The 25,572-nt window shown below is 38.6% G+C and overlaps 1 protein-coding gene and 1 long non-coding RNA gene across 24 annotated transcripts in view; one reads left to right on the top strand and one right to left on the bottom strand.

The window, feature by feature from the left end:
* The window catches only part of Dlg2 (discs large MAGUK scaffold protein 2), a 1,918,473-nt gene extending 1,910,812 nt beyond the window's left edge, over positions 1 to 7,661 (top strand). For 18 of the 23 annotated variants that reach the window (XM_090348525.1, XM_090348524.1, XM_090348517.1 and 15 more), the window contains 2 exons: positions 1,375 to 1,466; positions 2,766 to 7,660. In XM_090348525.1, coding sequence (XP_090204651.1) covers positions 1,375 to 1,466; positions 2,766 to 2,872 — 199 coding nt within the window. In that variant the 3' untranslated portion in view covers positions 2,873 to 7,660. Of the gene's footprint in view, positions 1 to 1,374; positions 1,467 to 2,765 lie in introns of all 23 variants that reach the window. The other 5 variants (XM_090348536.1, XM_090348537.1, XM_090348539.1 and 2 more) reach the window with 3 other exon arrangements.
* LOC150053574 (uncharacterized) overlaps positions 1 to 25,572 on the bottom strand; it is a 151,796-nt gene that overhangs the window by 38,915 nt on the left and 87,309 nt on the right. The window lies entirely within an intron of this gene.

Below are 25,572 nucleotides of genomic sequence, written 5' to 3'. Positions count from 1 at the left end.
ATGCAGGTCACTCTTTCACCAAATTTCTTGATTATAGTCTATTTGAAAATATTGGTTTCTAACACTTCCTTTTTATTCCCATATATTCATTATACAAAATCAGAGATTTCATTGTGATATGGGTCTGTTTGACCTTGACCTTTTTTTGGCCCTCCGTCTTTGGCAGACCCTTCATCTATCTTTGATATACAGGAGTCTGGCCTCCTGTTGTCACTGACATGCCTTGACATTTACAGAAGCTAGAGCTGCAAAATTCCTTCCTTGGACATGAGAGACATAGAGCTGTGAAGTCTGACAGATTTTATGTAATTCTTTGGAAGCACTTTGTGTTTCTCTACCAGTGTCCGGGTACAGCTAGAGGATTTACAGCAGCCCTTTAGAAGAGTGAGGGAAACATGAAAGCAAAGCCTTTTGTAAGTTTGAGACTTAAGAACAGTCAAGTTCTCTCACATGCAGAGACGGAAGCAGTGGAGGGAATCCACTGCTCCTGTTGCCTCTGACCACTTGGAAGATTTCCTCCAATTCAAGGTCCAACATTTAGGAAAAGCTAAGATACTACAAGTCTGACAAAGAATACCTAAGAAAAGTTTGAGTTTAGAAACTGTAACCAGGGGCCGGGAGTTTGTCCTAGTGGTACAGTGCTTGCCTAGCATGCACGAAGACCCGGGTTCAATTACTCGGTACCACATACATAGAAAAAAGCTGGAAGTGGTGCTGAGGCTCAAGTGGTAGAGTTCTAGCCTTGAGAAAGTCCAAGGATAGTGCTCAGACCCTGAGCTCAAGCCCAGGACTAGCAAAAAAAAAACAAAAAACAAAAAGAAAGAAAGAAACTGTAACCAGTGAAAGGCAGATGATGAAAGTAGGACAGTGTATTCGGAACTGGAAGTCCCAACAGGCTCATGGACACTTTATTTAAAGTAGGCTGCCCTACAGCCTTACTCCAGGGACTGCTGAGACACAACAGGGAACAATGACTGTGAGTCATAAAACATATCCTACTTTATGCAAAGTGAGGCCAAGAGTCTGCCCGATGAGACAGCAAAGCTCCCTAGCAGAAAGCCCTTTGTGGGGCTTGGCTGGAATTAGTTCAGCCAAGAGGAATGCTGACCTTTGGGGCCAGAAGTCTAGTCTAGTGGAGCTACCATTCACGAAGCCCTGGGTTTGATTCCTCAGTACCACATACACAGAAAAGGCCAGAAGGACAGTGAGTTCAGTGGGGGCAAAAAAAAGGAATGCTGACCAAAGACTAAGATGCCACTGATGAGATTAAGCTATGCTATGCTTTCTGTGGGTTATTTCTTTGCCATGCACTTGAACTTTTCAGGGTTGGGTATGTTGCCTTTGTGTTCTAATACCAGGCCCTCATTTTCCTAGGGAAATGAACAAGCGCCTAACAGAAGAACAAGCCAAGAAAACCTATGACCGAGCAATTAAGCTGGAACAAGAATTTGGAGAATATTTTACAGGTAAGTTCCTCCTACTTTGGCATGATGAGAAAGGAGATAAAACTAATATTTTGCTTATACATGGTTCTGGACCTGTATGCAAAGATCTGAAAATCTTACTATAAATCCTCAATATTGCACTTAAAATTCAACCATTTGATCCAGAGCTCTGGGACCTCTCCTCTGAGTTTAGTCTTAAGACAGTTTCTGGGGTCCCACTGGCCTTATCCAAAACCATGAGTGACCGATAGCTTCTGAGTTCTATCCTATTAAGGAGACTTTAGAAATTGGTACCTAAATTATCTTCCTGATGACATCCGAAAATGTTTGCAAAAGAAGCATTTAGGGCTCAAAATGGACAGTGTCTAAGCAGTTACTCTGTATTTTGGGCTTGGTTTTGATGTGTGTGGTGCTGGGAATCAAATCCAGGACTAAGTACATGCTAAGCAATCACTTATCACTGAGTGATTTTCAAATGGCTTAAACATAGTAATTTTACTCTTCAATTGCCCCATGTGAAATTAATATTTTAATGTTATCTTATTCAGAAGACAGAGTGTCAGGCAAGGCTGCTTGCAAATATTTTAATAGGTTAAAATTAAATGAAGTTTCTAGCAATAACTAAAGTGTGAATTCAGAAAATCAAGTCATTTTTTATCAGAAGTTCATATTTAGGAATAATATAATTAGTATACTCAGCTTATTTGTGTAGATCTAAACTATGTTTAAATAGCAACTTATTTTGAACTCTTTTAGAGTCATATAGAGAATATTGATGCATTGTAGAGATCTATCCTACTAAGTAAGTAGTTTAAATCAAGTTGTATTTTGACTAAATGGCTGCTTCATAGTTTATTGGGTACCCTAAATCGCCCTATTTGGTAAGAATCATTATTTACCACATTACTAAAGAGAATATACAGGATTTCCCATTAAAAGTGGTAGAGTCTAGGAATGTTAAAGTTTTCTCCAAAATCTTTATTATTTCCTCTGTGTCTAAAATCCCTGAATTGCCATCTCCTCCAAAATAAGTAAGGCACAGAGACTATCAGGTCAGTATTTTTCCCCCTGAACATTAGTCATTGCTTTACTCTAGTGCTCCTGGATAGAACCCCATGAAATATTCGCTAACTATATAAACAATTCATTATCAGGACAGATATAGGAAGTGTAAAAATTGTGATATACTTATAACTGATCTAGGTCATGTATTGAAAGCATTTTCCTCATTGGTGTGATGTGTTTCTGGGAATGTTCTGCTTCTGCTTACTAAAGACATCACAAGCTTCCTGATTCTGGGTGTGTTTGTTTTTGTTACAGCTATTGTCCAAGGAGACACTTTAGAAGATATCTATAACCAGTGCAAGCTTGTTATTGAAGAGCAATCTGGGCCTTTCATCTGGATTCCCTCCAAGGAAAAGTTATAAGTTAGCTACTGCGCCTCTGACAACAACAGAAGAACATTTAGAAGAACAAAATATATATAATATTCTACTTGGAGGCTTTTATGTTTTTGTTGCATTTATGTTTTTGCAGTCAATGTGAATTCTTATGAATGTACAACACAAACTGTGCGAAGCCATGAAGGAAACGGAGGGGCCAAAGGGTGGGACAGAAAAAAACACTGCAGTATGCAGGAAGGCTTTGGTTTGTTCAAAGTACCACATGTAGGGATGAGCCTCTCTTTGATGGGCTCTCTGCCCAAGAGATGGGAAACCTCCTCAGCCCAGCCGGTGTCCAGAGCTGATCTAGCTGCTGAGCTCTGTGTGTCTTTTGCTTAAAAGAAAAGTTGCCAGCATTCGAACCTCACCAAACCTTCTCATAACCCACATCTGTAATGAGTACACTTCGAATTTTATAACTATGCACATCTTCTGATTTGTTAGCAAGCAAAGGAGATAAACAAGGAAACAAAAAGAAAAGAAGTTCCTTTGGAGATGACATGCGATCAGGGAAAGATAATTTGTATAGTTTCTTTGACTGGCATTGCATAAAATTCCGAAGTGTAATCTAACTGAGAAGAGGGGATTCACCTGGGATTAGCTTTATGATTGTTGATCGTCTATTTTGCCATTTATAAGCCGAAAGACAGCACTAAAGATGAGAATAATTTATACAATAAAAATATATTAAATGTATAGAAACGAATTTCTATAGGTTAAAAAAAAGTTTTGTGAAATATTTTGTCAAGACTTAATTGAAAGACTAAACGTATGCACTATCAGAGGATCAAATTCAAGGACTGAAAGCTGCACTCTCCCTTTCGTTACGAGCAATCCATTCAGAGCATCGGAGTCCTTTCCTCACTACCTTCCCCCAGCCTCCCTTGCACACTAGCGACACACATTTATGGAGCACATCACTTAACGAGCTGCCCCTGTGGACATTTTTGGAGGACATTTGCTAGTACCAAATGTCTAGTCCCCCCCACCCCCAGCGGATGGCTTTTTAGAGACAAACTCATGCAAAGGACCTAAAAGCACTTTTTTGCTTTTCTCTAGTGAAATAACCTGGGCCTACCATGAAAAATAGTTGAATAACTTGGTTCCTAGTCTCTTGCATACAGTTCTTAAAGGACCATGTCATATTCTGGTCAATCGTGAGTCATTGGAATGATTCTTTTATTGTTTCACAGGGTGATTAAGAGTTTTGTCACAGCCCAAGTTGGTATTACATGGGGACATCTGTCGGAAGGATGCACTATTTCTTTGAGGAAGAGAGGAGAGAAGCATGTGGTTAGGGGCAGGGGGTGATGAGAAGTGAAGGATTTTTGTTGGTTTTTATTTATATAGGGCAAAGAGACAGAACCACTGGCGAAGATGATTTATGACTTTGAACTCAAACCAACTGAGCTGCCTTCCTTGGGGCTGTACCTGGACCAATTTTATTTTTTAACAATTATAGTAATGGTGATTTTTTTTTTAAAGAAACCTCCCAAAGCCTATAAACTGAAACGGTAGAGTTAAGCTTCCCACTTTAGCGTGGACAGTGACATCAGCACTGGTTTTGCCCAAGGTGTATAAGAGACTTTCCAGTGAGTTTAATAACCACTCAACTCTGGGTTCTGTGCAGACCCAGATTTAAGCCCCATCGCCTTACTTCTGGGGTACATCAAGACCGGGCAGGGATTCTGCCACACTGTGCAGCAAACCAGCATCTAGGCTGGAGTGGTAGAGCAAAAGCTAGATCCATCAGAGCGATGGGGCTTCTCCACAGTAAAAATAAATCAGAGCTCAAAAATGAGAGTCTCTTTCCAGGAACACCCATCGTTCATCGTCTATTCAGTACCATTGTCTGCCTGGCTGTAGTGGCTAAAACAAACACAAAACAGCAAAAATCACGCATCTACCTATAATCTCGAGGCTACCTTTGCCAACAGAAGGGCTAGTGATGTATTTTCCCTCTGATGAAAGTTAAATTTCCAGAGACATCCTCAGAACATTCAAAAAAAAAATTTTTAATGAAAAAAAAAAGTGTCCCTGTCTGCCACTCACCAGTTTCAGGTCAAGGCCAGCTTTCCTCAATATTGCACCCAGACATTTTCTGCCACTAGAATGTCATTGCTAATCCCAGCTCTGTTTTTAGGCCATCAGGATGAACTTCTTTGGTTTCTCAACTTGAGCATGCAAAATGTTTATTTAGAGGACTATCATTAATGAGTAGATGTTTTTTTCTTGGGTCATGTGATGTGCTTCCCATTTTAGTAGTATTGCCGTGGCTGAGTATAAACAAATTGAACTACCAACCCTTTGGGTTTTTGTTGGGTTTTTTTTTTTTGAGTAATATAATTATTTATTTTCCTAGTGTGGATGCTTCCAGATTAGAATCGGCATTTGCACTGATTTTTTATGTAGATTTATATAAATATAGGCATATATATTTGCTTGAACAATCACCAAGCAAATTGGTGAGAGGGTTTTTTTCCTATAGAATTTACACCTCCATTTGTTGTGTTGTCTTGCACTTCCTAATGTTGAGGTCTCTATGGCTCCTATGAACTGATTCTTTTGCAGCAAATCTGAGGACTTGCGTGGACATGGCATGGAAGTTAACCAGATTTCATCTGGCACAAATGCACTTTGGAGCCTGGGGGCCAGACTGGTGCTAACACTGCAAATTTTGTCCAGAGCTCTCTCCAATCTGAAGGCTTGCTGGGGGCGCAATGTCACCTTCACGTGCTGAGCCCTTTCAGAAAAGTGCCAGATCGTGTCCCTGGTGCTATTTTTCATGCTCTGGTACAATGTGTAGCACCACGAGGGTCTCAGCTTTACCAAAATCAAAATCCCATTTATCAGCCAATGGTTAGAGCACCTGGTCTTTCTGCTCTCCTCTCACGGGATTTGTTGGCTGTTTATTTGCAGGCCTTTCCTCAAGCCCCAAGTTCTTGGGTTGACTCTGTCTGCTTAGCAAGCCCTTCTTTATTATGATCTGCACTCAGATGCCTCCTTGAGCTTTCTTGAGTACTACTGCCAGCCCTGCAGGACAAGCCAGGGACAAGCCCTCTACACCTCTGGCTCTCATCTTCTTCCCTTCATTCTTTTCTGCCCTCTTTCATTTCTATCTTATTGCATCCCTCTTTTTGTCCCCCTCCTTTAGCCTCCCCTTCTCTCTTTGAATTGCTGACTCTATAATCTTTTATTCCCTTCCCTTTCTCCCTTTGTCCATTTCCTCCTTCTCTCACTGCCTTTTGATTCCTTTCTCCCTTGCTTTTCTGTCCTCTTCCTCTCTTCACATTCCCGATCATCCCCACACTTCACTCCTTTCTTATTTCTGTCCTATAAAGGGCACATGGCTGACTCAAGACAGCGAGTCCATATATTGGACAAATGACACAAACACATGGGGTCACCTTGTTACCTACTCAGCCCAGAAAGCCACGCTGAGTGTGAGGCCCTGACTGGAGCCAGCTCCGGCCTGCCTCACAGAGCAGAGCCAGCCTGCACCGCTACCCTGGCCTGGCCTCCCCAGTCAGTGACCATGCGTGTGCTGTAGGCTCTGTGGCACCTATGAGCTCTCTGCCTAAATAAAGGTCCTCTGAAATTCCACTCCCAGCACTGCTCAAGGCTCTGAGGACACTTACTTTGAATAAAGGCAGACCCTGGCCCCAATAGTTATTCTGAGAGCAAACTTCCTTCTCCTCATTGAAGCCATGACATCGCCCTGGTTTTGGAGAGAGATTTTTCTTCCCCTCTCTTTGGTCCATATTTTTCATGTGAAGCCCTCCCCCCTCGCCCCTCTCTGCTTTGCAGCTGGTGATTGCTCTGGTGAGATTGAATGGACTCGCTGGTGAACTGAACATCTCTTATTTCCTGTCTTGGTCCTCCCTAAAATTCCTACCAAAAATATTTGAAGCCAAGGACTCAGGCTAGTTCCTAAATTTAGCATATTCATTTGTTACTGCTAGGGGGGAAGAAAGGGTTAATTCCCCCTAGAAAGCATGAGGACTAATCCCATGTGACAAGGAGATTCCCTACAGAACTCGGTGGGTGTGTTTTACACACGTGTATGTAGGGCACATGTGGAATGCACACTGGATATACACATATTCCATTAGGTAGAAATTACTCTGGTTGGAAAATGCTCACACAACACACACTCCAGTCTGTAAATATTCTTCCTCACTGAAACCTGTGCTTGAGAAACCATTTCTTGTCCAGCTGTGCAGTTTCTTGTCACAGCTGAGGACAAGCTGAGACAGGCAGATGATTTAGATTTAAATTTTTTTTTAAATCAACTCAAAGAGAACAGTATCTCCCTAGCAACCCACCATGACAGCCACATGGTAAGGTTGAGCTCCCCCACCCCATGGGATGGCAAACTTTTCCTCTCTCCTTCTTGAATTTGTGTTTCCTAAGTGTGTCTTAACTTCTGAGTGCACCAGGTTGTATCCATTAGATCCTTTTAATAGGACAAGTTTGTGCTTCTCTCTGACAGGATGTTTCTCTGCTGAGCTGTAACACAGGACGGGAAGGGGGTGGGGGGATTGCTCGCTCCTTGCCTGGGCTGGAGTTGACAGAGACACTGCACAGCTTACACTCCTGTTAAGTGTAAATATTCAACACTTCCATTCCATTTGTGTAAAAAGAAAATAAAGCACACACAATTATAAAAATCAAGATGTATATTTCATACTAGATGTGTCTCTGAATATTTATTGTGTTCTTAGGTGTTTGGGGAGTGGCCCTATTATAAAAAAAAAGTCTTGATAGAGCGTTTATATACACATGTCATGGTTTTACTATAAGATACAAATATTAAAAACATTCATACTTTATAGCTAATTATAGTCTCCCATAAAACAGTTTGTCTTATTTGATAAAGGAGAAAAAAAAACATGTCTATTTTTTATGAAATTAGTCTGGTTTCAGTGCTACAATGCAACTCCAGTAGGTTTGCACTAAGAAATTTTGGCACTGCTCAGAGGAAATCAAAGTGAGGGGGGTTTTGGTTGTTGTTTGTTTTGTTTGTTTTTTGGCCAGTCCTGGGCTTGAGCTCAGGGCCTGAATGCTGTCCTTGGACTTTCTCAACGCTAGAGCTCTACCACTTGAGCCTCAGCACCACTTCCGGCTTTTTTGTATGTGTGTGGTACCAAGGAATCGAACCCGGGTCTTTGTGCATGCTAGGCAAGCACTTTAACCACTAGGCCAAACTCCCCGCCCTGGTTGTTGTTTTTGCCAGTCCCGAGGCTTGAACTCAGGGCCTGGGCACTGTCCTTGGGCCTTTCTCAAGGTTAGTGCTCTATCACTTGAACCACTGCACCACTTCTGGCTTTTTCAGAGTATGTGGTACTAAGGAATCCAACCCCAGACTTCATGCATGCTAGGCAAGCACTATACTACTAGGCCATGCTCCCGGCCCCCTGAAAGTGGTACTTTTGCTCATTTCAAAATATTTGGTGACCATTTTGCCTGATTTTAATCAGCATTCTTATCAAGTGAATACTGTAGTGAAAGAAACTACTAGCAGGTCCTGGTGACACAGGCCTAATAATCCTAGCTGAGACCTAAGCACCATCATTTCAAACCAGCCCAGGCAAGGATGTCCATGAGACTCTTATTTTCTACTAACTACCAAAAACGCCACATGTGGCCCAAGTGGTAAAGCACTAGCCTTCAACACAGAAACTCAGGGACAATGCCCAGGACCAGGGGAAAAAAAACATAGGCTTCTAAAGACATATCTGGAGAAAAAATTTCCAGTGTCACAATTGGAAGATTGCAGAAATGCTAAGAACAGAATCAGTTTTCCTGATACTTAGGATGCAAAGAAAAGCATACTTTGGAGAGGCATTGTCTATACACATTGGAGTCACAAAACATACCTGCTCCAAAGATGTGAAGGTATCAATAATTGCAGAGTTCCTTTGCTAAATCCTTCACCAGGGTTACAGATATGCTTTCCATCTTGGGATGTAGATAGCACAGGTGTGGCAGCTGGAGCTCCAAAACAAATTCCCCCCTTAGAAGAGATACAATGTCATCAAAACAATCACTCTGGTATATTAGTAGACAATCAGCTCAGTCACTCAGAAAGCCAGACTGTAGGTGATCAGACCATCCTAGCTGTCACTGTGGGTCAGTGCAGATGGTGATGTTGTCTTGAGGGCTTGGTTTTCAACACTCTCAAATTAAAAACAGACTACCAGATTCAATAATTGCTGTGCTTATTCAGAAGAGAAAAATGCTAGAACAGCAGATGATTTTTATTTGTGTCCTGTTTCATTTCTTTAACTCTTTTTTTTTTTTGCCAGCTATGGGGCTTGAACTCAGGGCTTGGTACTGTCACTGAGCTCTTTTGCTCAAGTCTAGCACTCTACCTCTTTGAATCACAACTGCACTTCTGGTTTCCCTGGTGGCTAATTGAAGATAAGCATTTCATAAGGACTTTTCTGCCTAAGATGGCAGAGATCTTCAGATCTCAGTCTCCTAAGTAGCTAGGATTACAGGCATGAGCGACAGGTGCCCGGCTCTGTCATTCTAGGAGACTTGATAGAAGTGAACTGCATGTTTTTGAACCTAAAAGGACAGTTACGAATCTATGACCTCTATGTGTATGTTGTGAGACCTGCTGTTCAATTACAGAACTTAAATGACCCACCAAGGCACCACACTGAAGACCATTGAAGAGAAAGTCACCACATTGCTAGATTTCACCAGAGCCCTTGACTCTGCAGATGCCAGGAAAGGATAGATCAGGACTGCTGGGCTTCATAGCCCCCAATTTTTGTTCTCTGTAACTAACTTTTCTCTTAGGAACAAGTTAGACATCATTGTTATTCTCAAACTGACTCTTCTCCCTTCAACTGCATCAGCTCAATAGTCAAGTTCAGACTTAGTCCCTAATTCTCCTCTTATGACACTTGGGACAAAGCTAGTACAGTTCCAGTTTCCACATCTGACTTACTAGATCTGCAGTATCATCTCCTGCCCTCCATTCCCTTGGCTCCCACACATTCATATGCAGATGAACTCAACTCACTGCAGTTAATTTGAATTGCTATCTCCTTGTCCACTGCAAAGGACAAATGACCTTCAATTGACAGCTGACACATTAAGACATCACTCAAAGCCAAATTACTATGCACCAAGCAAGACATGACTTTTACCCACCCTATGACTATGGCTTGGCTTGTCAATTCTGGCTCTAATTTGGTTGATCAAATAACTGCTACTTTTTAGGGTTTCAGAAAGACCTTGTGACTACTGCACAGAGGTAAAACACAAAACACACATGATCTTACCAAAATACAATGGACTGCTTCCATCTAAAAGGAGAGTAAGAGGAGATGTACCATTTAAAAGTTTAGGTTCCAGCCAGGCACAGTGGCTCATATCTATAATCCTAGCTATTTAGGAGGCTGAAGTCTGAGAATTGTGGTTCAAAGCCAGCCAAGGCACAAAAGTCAGAGAGACTCTTACCTCGAATTAACCACTAGAAAACTGAAGTGGTACTGTCACTCAAAAGGTAGGGTGCTAGCCTTGAGCTGAAGAGCTCAGGGACAGTGCCCAGGCCCAGAGTTCAAGCCCCATGACAAAAAAAAAAAAAATTAGGTTCCTTATGACCCTAAATAGCAAATTACATTAATAGTTCCTTGGTAATGGAATTAAGAGTTTCTCAGAAAGAGCAGTTAGTGCCTAGTCTGCAAAACTAACAAGTCATTCTTTGTTGACTGTTGTGTTTTCATGAGTCACAACTGTGTCTTTGGTCCATCTTAGTAACCCTCCCTTGTCACATGCCAAGTCTTCTGACCTGACAGTTATGGGATGAAAAATTCTTGGATGGAAGAGCTCAACCCTCCACCCCACTGGATTATAAAACTAGGTTTTTCTAATATCACTCACTCTTATGTACTCCCCACCACCAACTCTGGCCCTAAGTCCACAATCCTTTCCATTAACAACTAGTGGTGTGATTTCTGACTATCAAATTTTCAGAGTACAAAATTATATAAATTTGGATTGGGCATGGAGTGTGACCTAGTGGTAGAGAGCTTGCCTAGCATGCATGAAGCCCTGGGTTCAATTCCTTGGTACCACAAACACAGAAAAAGCTGGAAGTGATATAGTGGCTCAAATATTGTGGCTCAAGTGGTAGAGTTCTCACCTTAAGAGAGCTCAAGGAAAAGTTCCCAGGCCCTGAGTTCAAGCCCCAGGACTGGTAAAATAAATAAATACATAATTACATACATCCATATATACACAAACAGATCAATTAACATATTAAAATTTAAAGTTTTTAAGTCAATGCTTCATGTAAAGACCAGAAAATGCTTAATTAAAATTATCTGAACAAGATAATAAATGCTACAACTTTTATTTATCATGCCTTAAACTTTTTTGATTAACAAACTATGAACACCTGCCTGTTGCCAAGCTTTATTTACATGATAGAGTAAAAGTTTAAAAATAAATACAGAGATCGCAGTCTTATTTTCCCAAAGAATGCAGAAATCTAAAAGAAGAAAAGATACTGGGTGCCCTAAAACAGTATGAATGAAGGAGAAAATGATGTAAAGAATGACCTTGACCTTCATGAATCAGTTTCTCCATTGCATACATCTTGTGAAGAAACGTCATTGAAAAACTTCCCAGGCATTCCTGTGCCTGTCATCCCTACCCAAGCTCATTGGTCAACCTGCCAATCTATAGCCAGATGGCTTTCTGATTATTTTGTTTTTGCCTGATTAATTTGCCAAATAAACCCAAGTGGAAGGGTAAGATGTTCATCAAATATGGAGAAGCTAGTGGTCCAAAACTGGCGTCTCGAACGGGAGGTGAGAATGATCAGAAGGCTGCAGGCATAGATCTAAGAACCAGTTGGAACTTGGTTCTATGGGGCCTGAGGAGCCACACACTTCTGGCAGCCCACATTCACGGAGTGTTACCCACTTGCTCTTGATTTCCACTGCAGTCCAGACTCCTGGACAACATCAATCAAAGTCTAAGGAATTAAATACGACACTGTACTTTCCATATAATAAAACCCAAAGCCCATGCCCCAATTATAGCTTCTATCCCATCGAATCAATCCCATTTACTCAATAAGAAAATTCTAATAAAAACCTACCCCCACAAGACTGGGGAAGACAGTTATTGTACCCAAGACATAAGCAGCAGAAACATAAAAGGAAACAATTTCTAAAGGAAATTTTGAAGATAGGTATGAAACATCACAAACCTCCAAACCAAACGAGCTACACCCAGCAAAACCATCCTTCAGAAATGAAGGCAAAATAAGGTCTCTCCCAGATAAACAGAAAGGAAGCGTTTACCACCTACAACAAATACTTAAGGGCTAATAATTCCATCATGAAAACATGCAAATGTATAAAACTAGACACACGAATCTATAAGAACATAAAATTTTATCCTGACAAAAGTCTGCCACAGATATGCAATAAATGAATCAGAAAGACACAAACAATATACATGCAAAAGATACAAAATGAAAATGACAGAGGAAGCATACTATCAACAATAAATGTAAATGGATTAAATTTGTCAATCAAATGACAGACTTGGAAAATTATTTTTCAAAAATGGACTCTAGTTAATCTCACATTGTTACAATATCTGACTTTGTTACCTGGTATATTGCACAAACATTTGTTTGTTTATTTGAAATAGGAAAGGGAAAGGGGAAAAAAGATGAAGGGAGGGGTGGGGGAAGGAAAATGGGGACAAAAATATGAGAAGAGGTATCAATGTGTGAGAAGTAATGCACCTTCTTTCTGGAAAATATAACTGTAACCCCTCGATACATTAAAATAAAAATAAATTAAAGATGGCCTTAACTGTGTGGTGCCTACAAAAAATTGAATACCGCAAGATACTGAATATAAAGACTGTGTGAGTGGGGGACGGGTTATGCTACTCAAATGAAAGCCAGAAGTGACAAAGAGTTGCTTCCCTCATATCAGATAAAGCAAATTTTTGATGTTTTTTAATATGTATATATATATATATATATATTGGCTAGTTCTGGGGCTTGAACTCAGGGCCTGAGCACTGTTCCTTGGGCTTTCCTCTACCACTTGAGCCACAGTACCACTTTCAGTGTTTTCTATGTATGTGGTATGGAGGAATCAAACCTGGGTCTTCATGCATGTTAGGCAAGCACTCTACCAAACACCCAGTCCAGATAAGGCAGATTTTTTTAAAGAGTACTAAGAATATAGAAGAAAGGCCATTACATATGGATTTTTAAAAAATCAATTCATTTGGAAGATAAAATTGTCAAAACACAAATGCCCACTTTTTTTGTGTGTGGGTAATGGGGCTTGAACTTGGCCTGGGCATTGTCCCTGAGCTCTTCAGCTCAAGGTTACCACCCTATCCCTCTGCCTGGGTGTTGTCCTTGAGCTCTTCAGCTCAGGCTGCTGCCCAACCCTTGAGCCAAGCCCCACTTCCCATTTTCTAGAGATTAATTGGAGATAAGAGTCTCAGGTCCGACATTAGGCCAAATAGTATGACACTAAATGTAAGGACCTCCAGGATAAGGAAACAAAAGCCATATAATGAGTGACTGTTGTTCTTAATGTACTATGTTATCGCTCATCTCTTTTGCCATCCCTTGGTTGTCTCATATTGTTACAATTTTTCACCTTGTTATCTGATATATTTTATATGTGCTTAATTGGTTATTTGAAATTGGATAGGGAAGGGGGGAAATCAAGATAAGCAGGGGAGGGAGGGAGATAAATGGGAACCATGTCATGAGAAAGGGTATCAATGTTTGTGAAGTTATGCACCTTCTATCTGGTGAATATAATGTAACCCTTCTATTAATCACAATAAAAAAATTATTTAAAAAAAAAAAAGAGTCTCAGGTCCTTTTGTGCCCGGGCTGGCTTTGAACCTTGATCCTCAGATTTCAGCATCCTGAGTAGCTTGGATTACAGGCGTGAGCCCAGCTACAAATGCCCATTTCTTTACAGGCGTATGTCCTACCATCTTTTGGGCCCTCTTGTGGAAAAAGAATAAAACATCAAAATGTGCCTGTAGAATTGTCTCTTCTTGAAGGTAAAATATCTTGTACCTGTTTTATGGTATATAGTAATGACCAAGCCTTATCAGAGCTAATTTTAATGATATTGACCCAGATAGACTGTTTTCTTTTTTTTGTTTGTTTTTTTACTTGGATGCCACATTTATTTAGTAAATAGTATTAAAGTAAATAACAGCTTATTGATCATTCCAATACAAAATTTTAATACCAAAAAAATAGCAAAATGCTAATGGTAGTACTTGAGTCAATAAAATTTAGAGTAACAATTTAAATATATAGATGCATAAAATGTTTGCCTCAATCTGATTTCAATTGCTTTAAATAGTTACTATTATTGTAAACCTTTTGTGTTTCAGGGTCATTTGTGATCATTAGTATTCAGTCTGGCCTGGTAAGGGGGGAAAACAAGATGGGGGGGTGGGGGGGAGGGTAATGGGGACCAAGACATGTGAAAGGGTATCAATGTATGTGAATTAATGCACCTTCTATCTGGTAAATATCATGTAACCCTTTTATTACAATAAAAATATCAAAGAAGACAGGTAGAGAAAACATAACTAATATTAAAATACCTGTTGTAAAATAGAAAAGCCAGAGGATATGTCAGAAAGTGAAAAAAAAAAAGAACAGAGAATTGGTAGTCAATATGAAGGCTTCACATAACAGGAGAGTTTAAAGCATTTCAGCTACAAGAAAGTGCAAATCAACGAAGGATTCTCTAAATAATGAAATGATGTGTATTGATTAATACAGTACAAAAATATCTTAGTGGTGAATAGAACAGGCTGAAGAGGAGCAATGTCAGAGACAGAAAAGTGAGTTTAGAAGCAAAGTGCATTGGTCTAAAAAATCAGATCATGCAGGTCAGCTGTGTCACTGCTTATGTGTGGACAGAGAACAGACACAAAGAAAATTCAAGAAGAATTCTCAGAAGTTGGAGAATTGCATTTAGAAGACACTGGGAAAATAGGAGGAAATATTTTATACTGAACAGATAGACTGTTTTGTATCCTGATAACCTTAATTTTACAATGGTGTCGACATCATAGTATATGTATATACACAAATACACAAATGCACACACAACCACAAGGACACCAAATATTTAAAGAAGATATTATTCTATCTAAAGGGATAGAAAGATTCTAATATAATCACAATCGGGGACTTACATACTGCATTTTCCTCAATAGATCATCCAGACAGAAGATAAAAAAGAAATATTGGCATTGACCTATACTATAGAGTAAATGTACCTAACAGATGCATGTAAAATATTTTATCCAAAAGCAGAATACAAATAGATCATTCTCCAAGATAAATCATGGTAGGTTACAAATACATTAGAAACAAATTTTTAAAAAACTAAAATCATAACATAACTCTCTTATACCACAATAGAATAAAACTACAATTCAATAACAGAAAAAAATGAAAAAAACAGAAAAATACATGGAAATACATAACAGATTCATAAAGGACACTAGGATAGGCAATGTTTTTTTTCTCTAGGAACCCCCCAAAGGCCTTCATAATTGACAAAATGTAAAATTAGCTTAGATGCACTTCAGGAAATAAATGGATTAATAAAACACTATTTATATAAAATTTGAATTGCAGAATATATGTAAAAGAATTCTTCACACAGGAGGAGGGAAACGGGTACCAAGACATGTGAAAGGGTATCAATGTATGTGAATTAATGCACCTTCTATCTGGCAAATATCATGTAACCCTTTTACTAATTACAATAAAAAAATAAATAAATAAATAAATAAAAAAGAATTCTTCACACAGGAAACGTGGACAAACAAAAACAGGAAAATGTTGGAAAGGATAACACCAAGAAATAAAAAAGAAATAACCATCATTAAAAAACAACAAAGGGCAGGAAATATAACACCTTTGATATTAATCCCAAATGCTAATGGTCTCAACACTCCAGTCAAGAGACAGATTAAAACTGAGAATGAGCAATTCCAATTATCTAACTTATATAATTTTAACCTGTCTGTCCATCACTTTTAAAACAATTTTTTAAATTTTTTATTGCAATTAATAGAAGGGTTACATATATTCGCCAGATAGAAGGTGCATTCCTTAATAATCATTGCTACCCCTTCTCAAGTTTTTGTCCCCATTTTCCTCCCCAACCCCTCCCCTCATCTTGTTTTCCCCTTTCCCTACCCTATTTCAAATAAATATATACAATATATCAGATAACAAGGTAAGATACTGTAACAATATGAGATAACCAAGGGACAACAAGAGATGAGAAATAACATAGTACATTAAGAACAACAGTCATACCTTATATGGCTCTTGTTTCTATATCGTGGAGGTCCTTTCATTTAGCCTCATCCTATATGGCCTTATGTATCTAGGTTTTGTTCTATTGTAAATCTCTGCTAGGAGAGCCCAAGGTTTCTACTGCTTTGACAAATGAGGGAAACCATTGAGCCTATGTTCCTTTGAGTCTGGCTTATTTCACTTAATATGATTTTTTTCCAAGTCTTTCCATTTCTTTACAAATGGGGCAATGTCGTTCTTTCTGACAGCAGCATAGAATTCCATTGTGTATAAATACCACATCTTATTGATCCAATCATAAACTAAGGGGCATTTAGGATGGTTCCATATCTTCGCTAGGTAATTGGTGCTGCAAAGAACATCATTGTGCTAGTGAATTTAGTATGTCCTTGTTTCTGGACAATTGGATAAATGCCAAGAAGTGGAATTGCTGGGTCATAGGGACGATCTAAGTTTAGTCTTTTCAGGAACCACCACACTGCTTTCCATAGCAGTTGAACTAGTTTATACTCCCACCAACAGTGTAGAAGTGATCCCTCCTGGCCACATCCCTGCCAGCATCTATTGTTATTAGATTTCTTGATCATGGCCATTCTAACTAGAATGAGGTGGAATCTCAGAGTTGTTTTGATTTGTATTTCTTTTATGGCCAGAGACGTTGACCATTTCTTCATGTCTCCATAGGCTATTCTATTTCTTTTTCAGAGAAGACTCTCGTTAAGTCTTTGGCCCATCTTTTAATGGGATGGTTGTTTCTTTAGAGATTAGCCTTAGAGTGATTCAATTTTTTTAGCTGTTCCTATATTTTAGATACAAAGCCTTTGTCTGTTGTATGGTTAGTGAAGATCTTCTCTCACTCTGTGGGCTTTCTATTTAGTTTGCTAGCTATGTCCTTTGCCAAATCCTAAATGTTAATGATCTCAACACTCCAGTCAAGAGACAGAGTAAAACTGGGAAAGAGCAATTCCAAAAAGGAATGTATTCATTATCTAACTTACATAACTTTAACTCCCCTGTCCATCACTTTTATAACAACAATTTCTTTAAAAAGCAAAAGTTGAGAGAGAGAGAGAGAGAATGAAAAATTGGATTAAAAAGCACAAATTCTAGGTAGGATGTAGCTCAGTGACAAAGCACTTACACTTAAGTTCAACTGCAAGCACCAAAAAAGATAACAGCAAAAAAGTTTTTTTAAAAAAAACTGGAGCCCACTCTCTCCACTTCTCTTCAATATAGTGCTGGAACCCTTAGCCAGAGCAATAAGACAAGAAATGGACATCAAAGGGATCCACATAGGGAAAGAAGAAATTAAACTATCCCTATTCACAGATGACATGATCCTCTACTTGAGTGACCCAACAAACTCCACTCCCAAACACCTAGAATTAATAAACTACTTTAGCAAAGTGGCAGGATACAAAATTAACCTTCAGAAGTCAATAGCCTTCTTGTATACCAACAATACACAAACAGAAGGCCAAATCAAGAAAATGATCCCATTCACAATACCCCCAAAAGAATAAAATACTTAGGAATTAACTTAACCAAAGATGTAAAGGAATTATTTAATGAAAACTATAAAAAGCCTAATGAAAGAAATTAAAGAGGACACTAGGAAATGGAATGACATCCCATGCTCATGGCTAGGAGAACCAACATAGTGAAAATGGCTATACTGCCAAAATTGATATATAAATTCAATGCAATCCCCATCAAAATCCCACAGTCATTCTTTACGGAAATAAAACATATAATCCAAAGATTCATATGGAACAAGAAAAGACCTAGAATAGCCAAAACAATTCTAGGCAAAAAGAGCAATGCTGGTGGTATTACAATACCAGACTTCAAACTCTACTATAGAGCCATAATAACAAAAACTGCTTGGTACTGGCACAAAAACAGACCAGAAGATCAGTGGAACAGAATAGAAGACCCAGAACTAGAACCACATACCTATAGGCAACTTGTATTTGACAAAGGAGCAAAAGATATACAGTGGAACAAATACAGTCTATTCAATTATTGGTGCTGGCAAAACTGGGCAGCCACATGCAGAAAACTAAAAATTGATCCTAGCCTTTTGCCATGTACAAGCATTAACTCAAAGTGGATCAAAGCCCTCAATGTCAGACTGGAAACCATGAAACTGCTACATGATAAAGTAGGAGAGACATTGGAACTCATAGGCACAGGCAAAAGACTCCTGATCAGAATCCCAGGGTAACAACAGATTGGCGAGAGACTCGATAAATGGGACTACCTAAAAATAAAAAGTTTCTGTACATAGTCGCAAAAGTAGAGAGACAGCCAACCAACTGGGAAAAGATATTCACCAACAATACATCTGACAAATACTTAATATCCAGTATTTACATGGAAATCAAGAAACTAACCCCCCCCCCGCCCAAACCCAACAAACCATTCACTAAATGGGCAAGAGAACTAAAGAGAGACTTATCAGAAGAAAAGAGATTAAAATGGCAGAAAAGCATATGAGAAAATGTTCATCATCCATAGTCATAAAGGAAATGCAAATAAAAACAATCCTAAGATACCACCTTACCCTAACAAGAATGGCCAAGAATTTGAACTCAGACAATGACAGTTGCTGGTAGGATTGTGGAGAAAAAGGAACCCTACTACACTGCTGGTGGGATTGTAAACTAGTTCAGCCACTCTGGAAAGCAATGTGGAGGTTTCTTAAAGAACTGAAAATTGACCTTCCCTACGATCCCGCCATACCACTTCTGGGCATCTACCCTGAACATCATAACCCAAGATATGATAAGGACACCTGCTCAGCTATGTTCATCTCTGCACTATTCACAATAGCCAGGCAATGGACACAATCCAGATGCCCTACTGCAGATGAATAGATACAGAAAATGTGATACACACACACACACACACACACACACACACACACACACACACACACACAATGGGATTCTACATAGCCAACAGACAAGATAAAATAATGGCATTTGCAGGGAAGTGGATGAATCTAGAGTGAATCATGTTGAATGAGACAAATCAAGACCTAAGGAACAAAAGGCACATGGTATCCTTAATATGTGGCTATTAGATCCAAAGAGTACAAGAGCAAGGACTCAATATTTGCATACCCAATGCTATGGACATAGTAATGGAAATAAAAACATAACTATATAGACATAAAAACCTATGACTCTATAGACATAATGTTTTATTTCATAAACTAATATGTAACTATGACATATAAACCCTTACTCTAATTTTGATTAAGTTTTAAAAACTAAATACCAGTGATTGTATATAGAGATTCCCTTCTTGAGCACTTGCTTGTTAAACTTGTCATTTGAAATATGATGTAAAAATCAATGTTAATAAATTCTTTAATAAAAAAAATTATACAAGGGGCCGGGAGTTTGGCCTAGTGGTAGAGTGCTTGCCTAGCATGCAGGAAGACCCAGGTTCGATTCCTCGGTACCACATATGTAGCAAAAAGCCAGAAGTGGTGCTGTGGCTCAAGTGGTAGAGCCCTAGCCTTGAGAAAATCCAGGGGCAGTGCTCAGGCCCTGAGCCCAAGCCCAGGACTGGCAAGAAAAAAAAAAAGTATGCAATACAAAAAAAAAAAAAAAACAGGAGCTATTTTTTGTTTCAAGAAACCCATCGTATCTGACAAATATAGTGTAACCCTTCTATTAATTACAATAAAAAATATAATAAAAAAAGAAAAGAAACCTGTCATAGGCTTGGAATGTGGCTTACTGGTGGAATGCTTACCCAGCATGCATAAAGCCTGGGTTTGATTCCTCAGTACCACATAAATAGAAAAAGCTGGAAGTAGCACTGTGATGGAGTGCTAGCCTTGAGTAAAAGAACCTCAGGACAGTGCCCAGGCCCTAACCTTAAGCCCCAGGACTGGAAAAAGGAAAGGAAGAAAGGAAGGAAGAAAAGAAACCCATCTCACTGATTAAAAAAAAAAATTAAGCTTAGGGTGAAAGGGTCAACTAAGATTTTCCTCCAAGTACATATACCCAGAAATCAGGCAGAAGTAGACAAACATACACCTGATAATTGCTTCATATTAATAAAGAGAACAGTCTATCAAGAGGTATAAATACACATCAAACTTCATTAAATACTTTTGGACTTAAAATACTGATAAGCCAGATGTGGAGGCTCACACCTATAATCCTAGCTTCTCAGGAGGCTGAGATGTAAGGATCACAGTTCAAAGCCAGCTAGCAGCAGCACTAAAGAATGTGAGACTCTTATCTCCAGTTAATCACTAGAAAATGGGAAGTGGGGCTGTGGCTCAAGGGGTCGGTAGCCTTGAGCTGAAGTGCTCAGGGACAACACCCAGGGGTAGTGTGGTAGCCTTGAGGCCCAGAATTCAACAGAATTCAAGCCACATGACTGAAAAAAAAAAAAAAAAAACAACGCTGACAAAACATCAGCACAATAGTCAGGCTCCACTCCAATACCCCCACTTTCACCAGTAGAGACACTAAAATTATATATATATATATATAATCATATAATATATCTCACATGTTATATATAATCAAATTCAGAACCAGATGACAATATAGACCAACGGACTTAGCAGACATCTACAAAGTATTTAATCCATTAGTGAAACAGCATACAAATATGCATTCTTCTCATCAGCCCACAGAACCTTCTTCAAAACACATCATATTTTAGGACATGAAGCAAGTTTTCAAAAACAATGAAATAACTTCCTGTTATTCTATTCGTCAATAATATAATTAAACTAAAACTCAACAGCAAAAGAAAATACAGATTAACTACAGACCGATTAAATAACACCTTGTTGAATGACAGTTGGGTCATTGAATAATAAGGGAGGAAATTAAAAGATTCCTATCAGCTAACAACAATGAAAATACAACCTAATTCTTAGCAGTGCTAAGAGAAAAATATATAGCTAAAAGAATCTACATTTTAAAGAGAGAAAGAGAGAGAGAATGAATTAGGGGGAAATGGATAAGTTTCTAGATATATTTGAACTACCAAAATTGAACCAAGAAGATATAAACCACTTAATTAGATCTAATCCTTCCATAAAATAGAAAGGGAGGAAGGCTACCAAACTCATTCTATGAAGCCAATGTTATACTCACACCAAAACCAGACAAAGCTATAACAGAGATTTAGTATGGCCTGCCTTTGATCACTGGGGTAAAAGCCCAAAAGCCGTGAGGAATAGCCATACTGCTTTCCAGAGTGGTTGAACAAATTTACATTCCCACCAACTTTGTAGTAGCATTCCCTTTTGACCGTAATATATGGAATCAACCCACATGCAAGAAAATGTGGTATATATACAAAATGGAATTCTATACTTCCATTAGAATGATGGAAGAGTGATAGTGTCTCATTCATAAGGAAATGGAAAGACTTAGAAAAAACTCTACTAAACAAAATTAGGCAGACAGACCAAAGAAATATAGGTTGCATCATTTCCCTCATTTGTAGTAATTAGAATGTACCTATAAATCTGCAAGTAAACACAACAGACAGTAAAAGACAAAAAAATACACTTAGACATGATAAATTAAACAGGATTTTAAGCAGTCACACAGTAAGATGCAAGGAGGATAGATTAGGAAAGAATCACAAGGGCTCAATAACTATGTGCATATGACCATAGAAAATAAAGCTGTGGAAATGAACACAAAGTAATGGAAACAGGAAGCTTTTTTATTTACTTTTCGTGGGGGTATTTTTTGTTGTCCTTTTGTCACTTTTTAAAATTTTTTCGTACCTTTTATCTTGTAAATCTGTCTTATTTGGAGAGTAAAGGGGAAGCACAGAAATGATGAGACAAAGGGTAAACTAATTCAGCAGTGACACTCTATGACACTGTGTTGAAAGTGAACTACACTCGGGGGCGAGGAGAGTTGGGAGGAGTAAAACTGAGAGAAAATGAGGGAAGGAGTAACACTTTTCAAAAAGAAGTATGCACATTACCTGACTTATATGCCTGCAAGCTCTCTGTACATCACCTTTACAATAAAGATTTTAAAATTAAAAAAGAATATTTCAAACCAATCTTTTTAATGAACATGGGTGCAAAATTTCTCCATAAAGTATTTGCAAACCAGATACATACACAACACATGATTAAGAGATGCAACGATGGTTTAACATATGTAAATCAATAAATGAATACAACACATAAAAACCAATGACAAAAGTCACATGACCATCTAAATTGGAACATCAAATCTTTTGATAGATTTAACTCATTTTTTTTTTTTTTTGGCCAGTCCTGGTGCTTGATCTCAGGGCCTGGGCACTGTCCTTGAGCTTTCTCAAGGCTATCACTCTACCACTTGAACCACAGCACCACTTCCAGCTTTTGTGTATGTAAGTGGTTCTGAAGAATTGAACCCAGGGCTTCATGGGTGCTAGGCAAGTACTCTACCACTAGGCCACACCCCAGGCCCTTAACATTCTTTTATAATAAAAGTCTCTTTAGAAACTAGGAATAGAAGAAATGTACCTTGATATAATAAAGGCCATATATTCATATATGACAAAACTATAGGCAATAGCACACTAAATAGGGAAAACTGGAATTATTTCCTCTGAAGTGAGGAATGAGGCCAAGGGTGTCCAATCTCTTTCATTTTTATTCAATATATTGCTAGAATTTTTTGCCAGAATGTGACAAGAAATAAGATTCATATATGGGGAAAAGGAAAGCAAACTGTCCTTATTTGCAGATTATATAATCCTACAGGTAAAGGAGCCTAAAGATTTCACCCCAAACTGCTAGATCTCATACACACTTTTGCAAAATGGTAGTATATAAAATCGGCTACACAAATCAGTAGCTTTTCTATATACCAACAATGAACAACCAGAGAAATAAATAGGAAAAACAATAAAAGACAAGCCATAGGTATAAACATAACCAAATAGGTGAAATATAACTCTTCAATGGAAAGGATAAAACTGAGAACAATTGAAGACAAAAAGTTGGAAAGTCCATAGGAACTGACAATCAAAACCGTAAAAAAAGGCCATATCACTAAAATTAATCTACATTCAATGCAATGCCCATCAAAATCTTTATGTCATCTTTTGTGGGACTAGAAAGTAGTCCTAAAATTCATGAAGAAGCATAAAAGATCCCAAATAGTAAAAGTAATTCTGGGCAAACAGAGTGATGCTATAAGAACCATAATAACAGACTTCAAATCATACAACAGAATTATAGTAGCAAAAGGCATGGTACTCGCACCAATTCAACCACAAAGACAAATTGAAGACCCAAAGGTAAAACCACACAGCTAGAGTCATTTGATTTTTGGCAGTGGAGACAAAAACAAACAGTAAAGGCAGACTCTTCAACACATAGTCCAGGGAAATTTGGTTGTTTCCATGCAGAAGATTAAAAAATGAGACCCCATGTCTCTATTTTTAACCCTGTACAAAACATAACTTCAAATGGATCAAAGACCTTAAGATTTAAAACTTTGACTCTACTATCAAAAATTATGGGAAAAACTCAGGAAGATCTCAGCACAGATAATTATTTTCTAAATAGGACCCTAACTGAGGAGAAAAAACAAACAAGAATTGACACATGTGACTGCATCAAATTAAAAATGTCTGCGTTCCATAAGAAACAGTTGCCAAGACCAAACAATAACCCACAGAATGGGAGGAAAAGGCCTTGCTAGCTATTCAACAAATAAAGGATTGATATCCCGAACAGATAAAATAGCTCATAAAATTAAACAGTAAAAGAATAATCTAGTTAATAAAAGGGACACCAAATTAAGCAGAACATTCTCAGAAGAAATACAAATAACCAATTAAAACCATGAAGAAATTTCAATGTCCTCAGCTATAAAGCAAGTACAAATCAAAACAGAGCCCATCTCTCTGCAGTCTGAATGACAATCACCAAGGAAACAAAAACAAATGCATAGATGTGGGAGGGAAAGAACCCTTATACACTCTTGATAGGAATGTAAACTAGAGCACAAGAAAAAAGCAGCTAAGTGGGAATGAGGACGATTTTGTGGGGGAGTTCAGGGAGAGTACCTTGTTTGCATGTGTGAAAATGGCACAATGAAACCCCCTTGTATAATTAATATGTGCTAATAAAAATGTTCCTAATGGGCTATGTAGACATAATTGAATGATACTCAGAGATAATAAAGAATGACCTGGCATTTGCTGCAACATGGTTGGAACTCTTCATTTGGTTAAACAAAACACATCAGACATTAAAAGACAAATAATATCATGTGTCTCACTCATTTACAGAAACCAAAGAGTCCGTCTCATAGAAGGAAGAAGTAGAGAGCACTAGAAGCTCATACCTATGAATGAGCCTATTTAGAAAGTTGAGATCTGGAAGGTGAAGTTTCAAGAAAATCTAAGTGCAAAAGCCCACAAGACTCCATCTCCAATAAACCAGCAAAAAACTAGAAGCATGGAACTAGTAGTAGATAACCAGTCACAAGCAACCAAGCAAAATGGGAACCCAAGACCCTGATTTCAAGCACGCACACACATATATACACACACACACGCACACGCACACACACATTTAATAAGAACTAAGGAGAACAGAAATTCAACTTTTAACAAAAGCATGGAGCTTATGCATCTGAGACAACTTATTTTGCCACCAACTACTATATCCATTTTAAACAGTCTCAGATTTACAAAGAATGGCTGTTGAAAGAAAAAAAAATCATGGAATACGCCTGTGTGTCACCTTATAGATTATTTCTGCAGTCGTGAGATGTCTATAGAATTGGAACTCACTGGTATCATCCAAGCCCCAGGTCAGTTAATCACTTCACAATCTCTGATGTTTTACCAGACAAAAAGACACTGCCGTTTGTGCTGTCAGCAATGTGGCTCTGCACATTCTCCAAGTTCAAGACTACTGCACAGTGATGCATTGCAGACACTGAGAGGAAATGAGACTGGAGATTGCAACACCTACTTCACATGCCACCAAGCTGCGTGTCTCGGCCTAAAACCAGAAGCAAGTTCACAAGAGAACTTGTGATTCCAATCTCAATCACTGGCCTGTCAAAGTGAGAAGCTGTAGTTTATTGAAGATGGAAAACATGCATCATATGTGTTGTGATAGTAAACTGTCTTGTCATTGTGACTCTTTGAAAAGGGAGCAGCCAAGCCCTGCTCCTTGATGGCTTTCGAGGGGGATCTACAGAGGCACATTGCATCTCTCATCTGCAGCTCATGTTGCTCTGCAACACTGGACCCCCTCCCTAGCCAGTTCTAGCAGCGTGATTAGGCAGAT

This window comes from Megascapheus bottae, chromosome 16 (assembly GCF_031878675.1).
Source record: "Megascapheus bottae isolate mThoBot1 chromosome 16, mThoBot2.hap1, whole genome shotgun sequence".
Lineage (NCBI taxonomy): Eukaryota > Metazoa > Chordata > Mammalia > Rodentia > Geomyidae > Megascapheus > Megascapheus bottae.
This window is presented reverse-complemented; position numbering and strand designations above follow the sequence as displayed.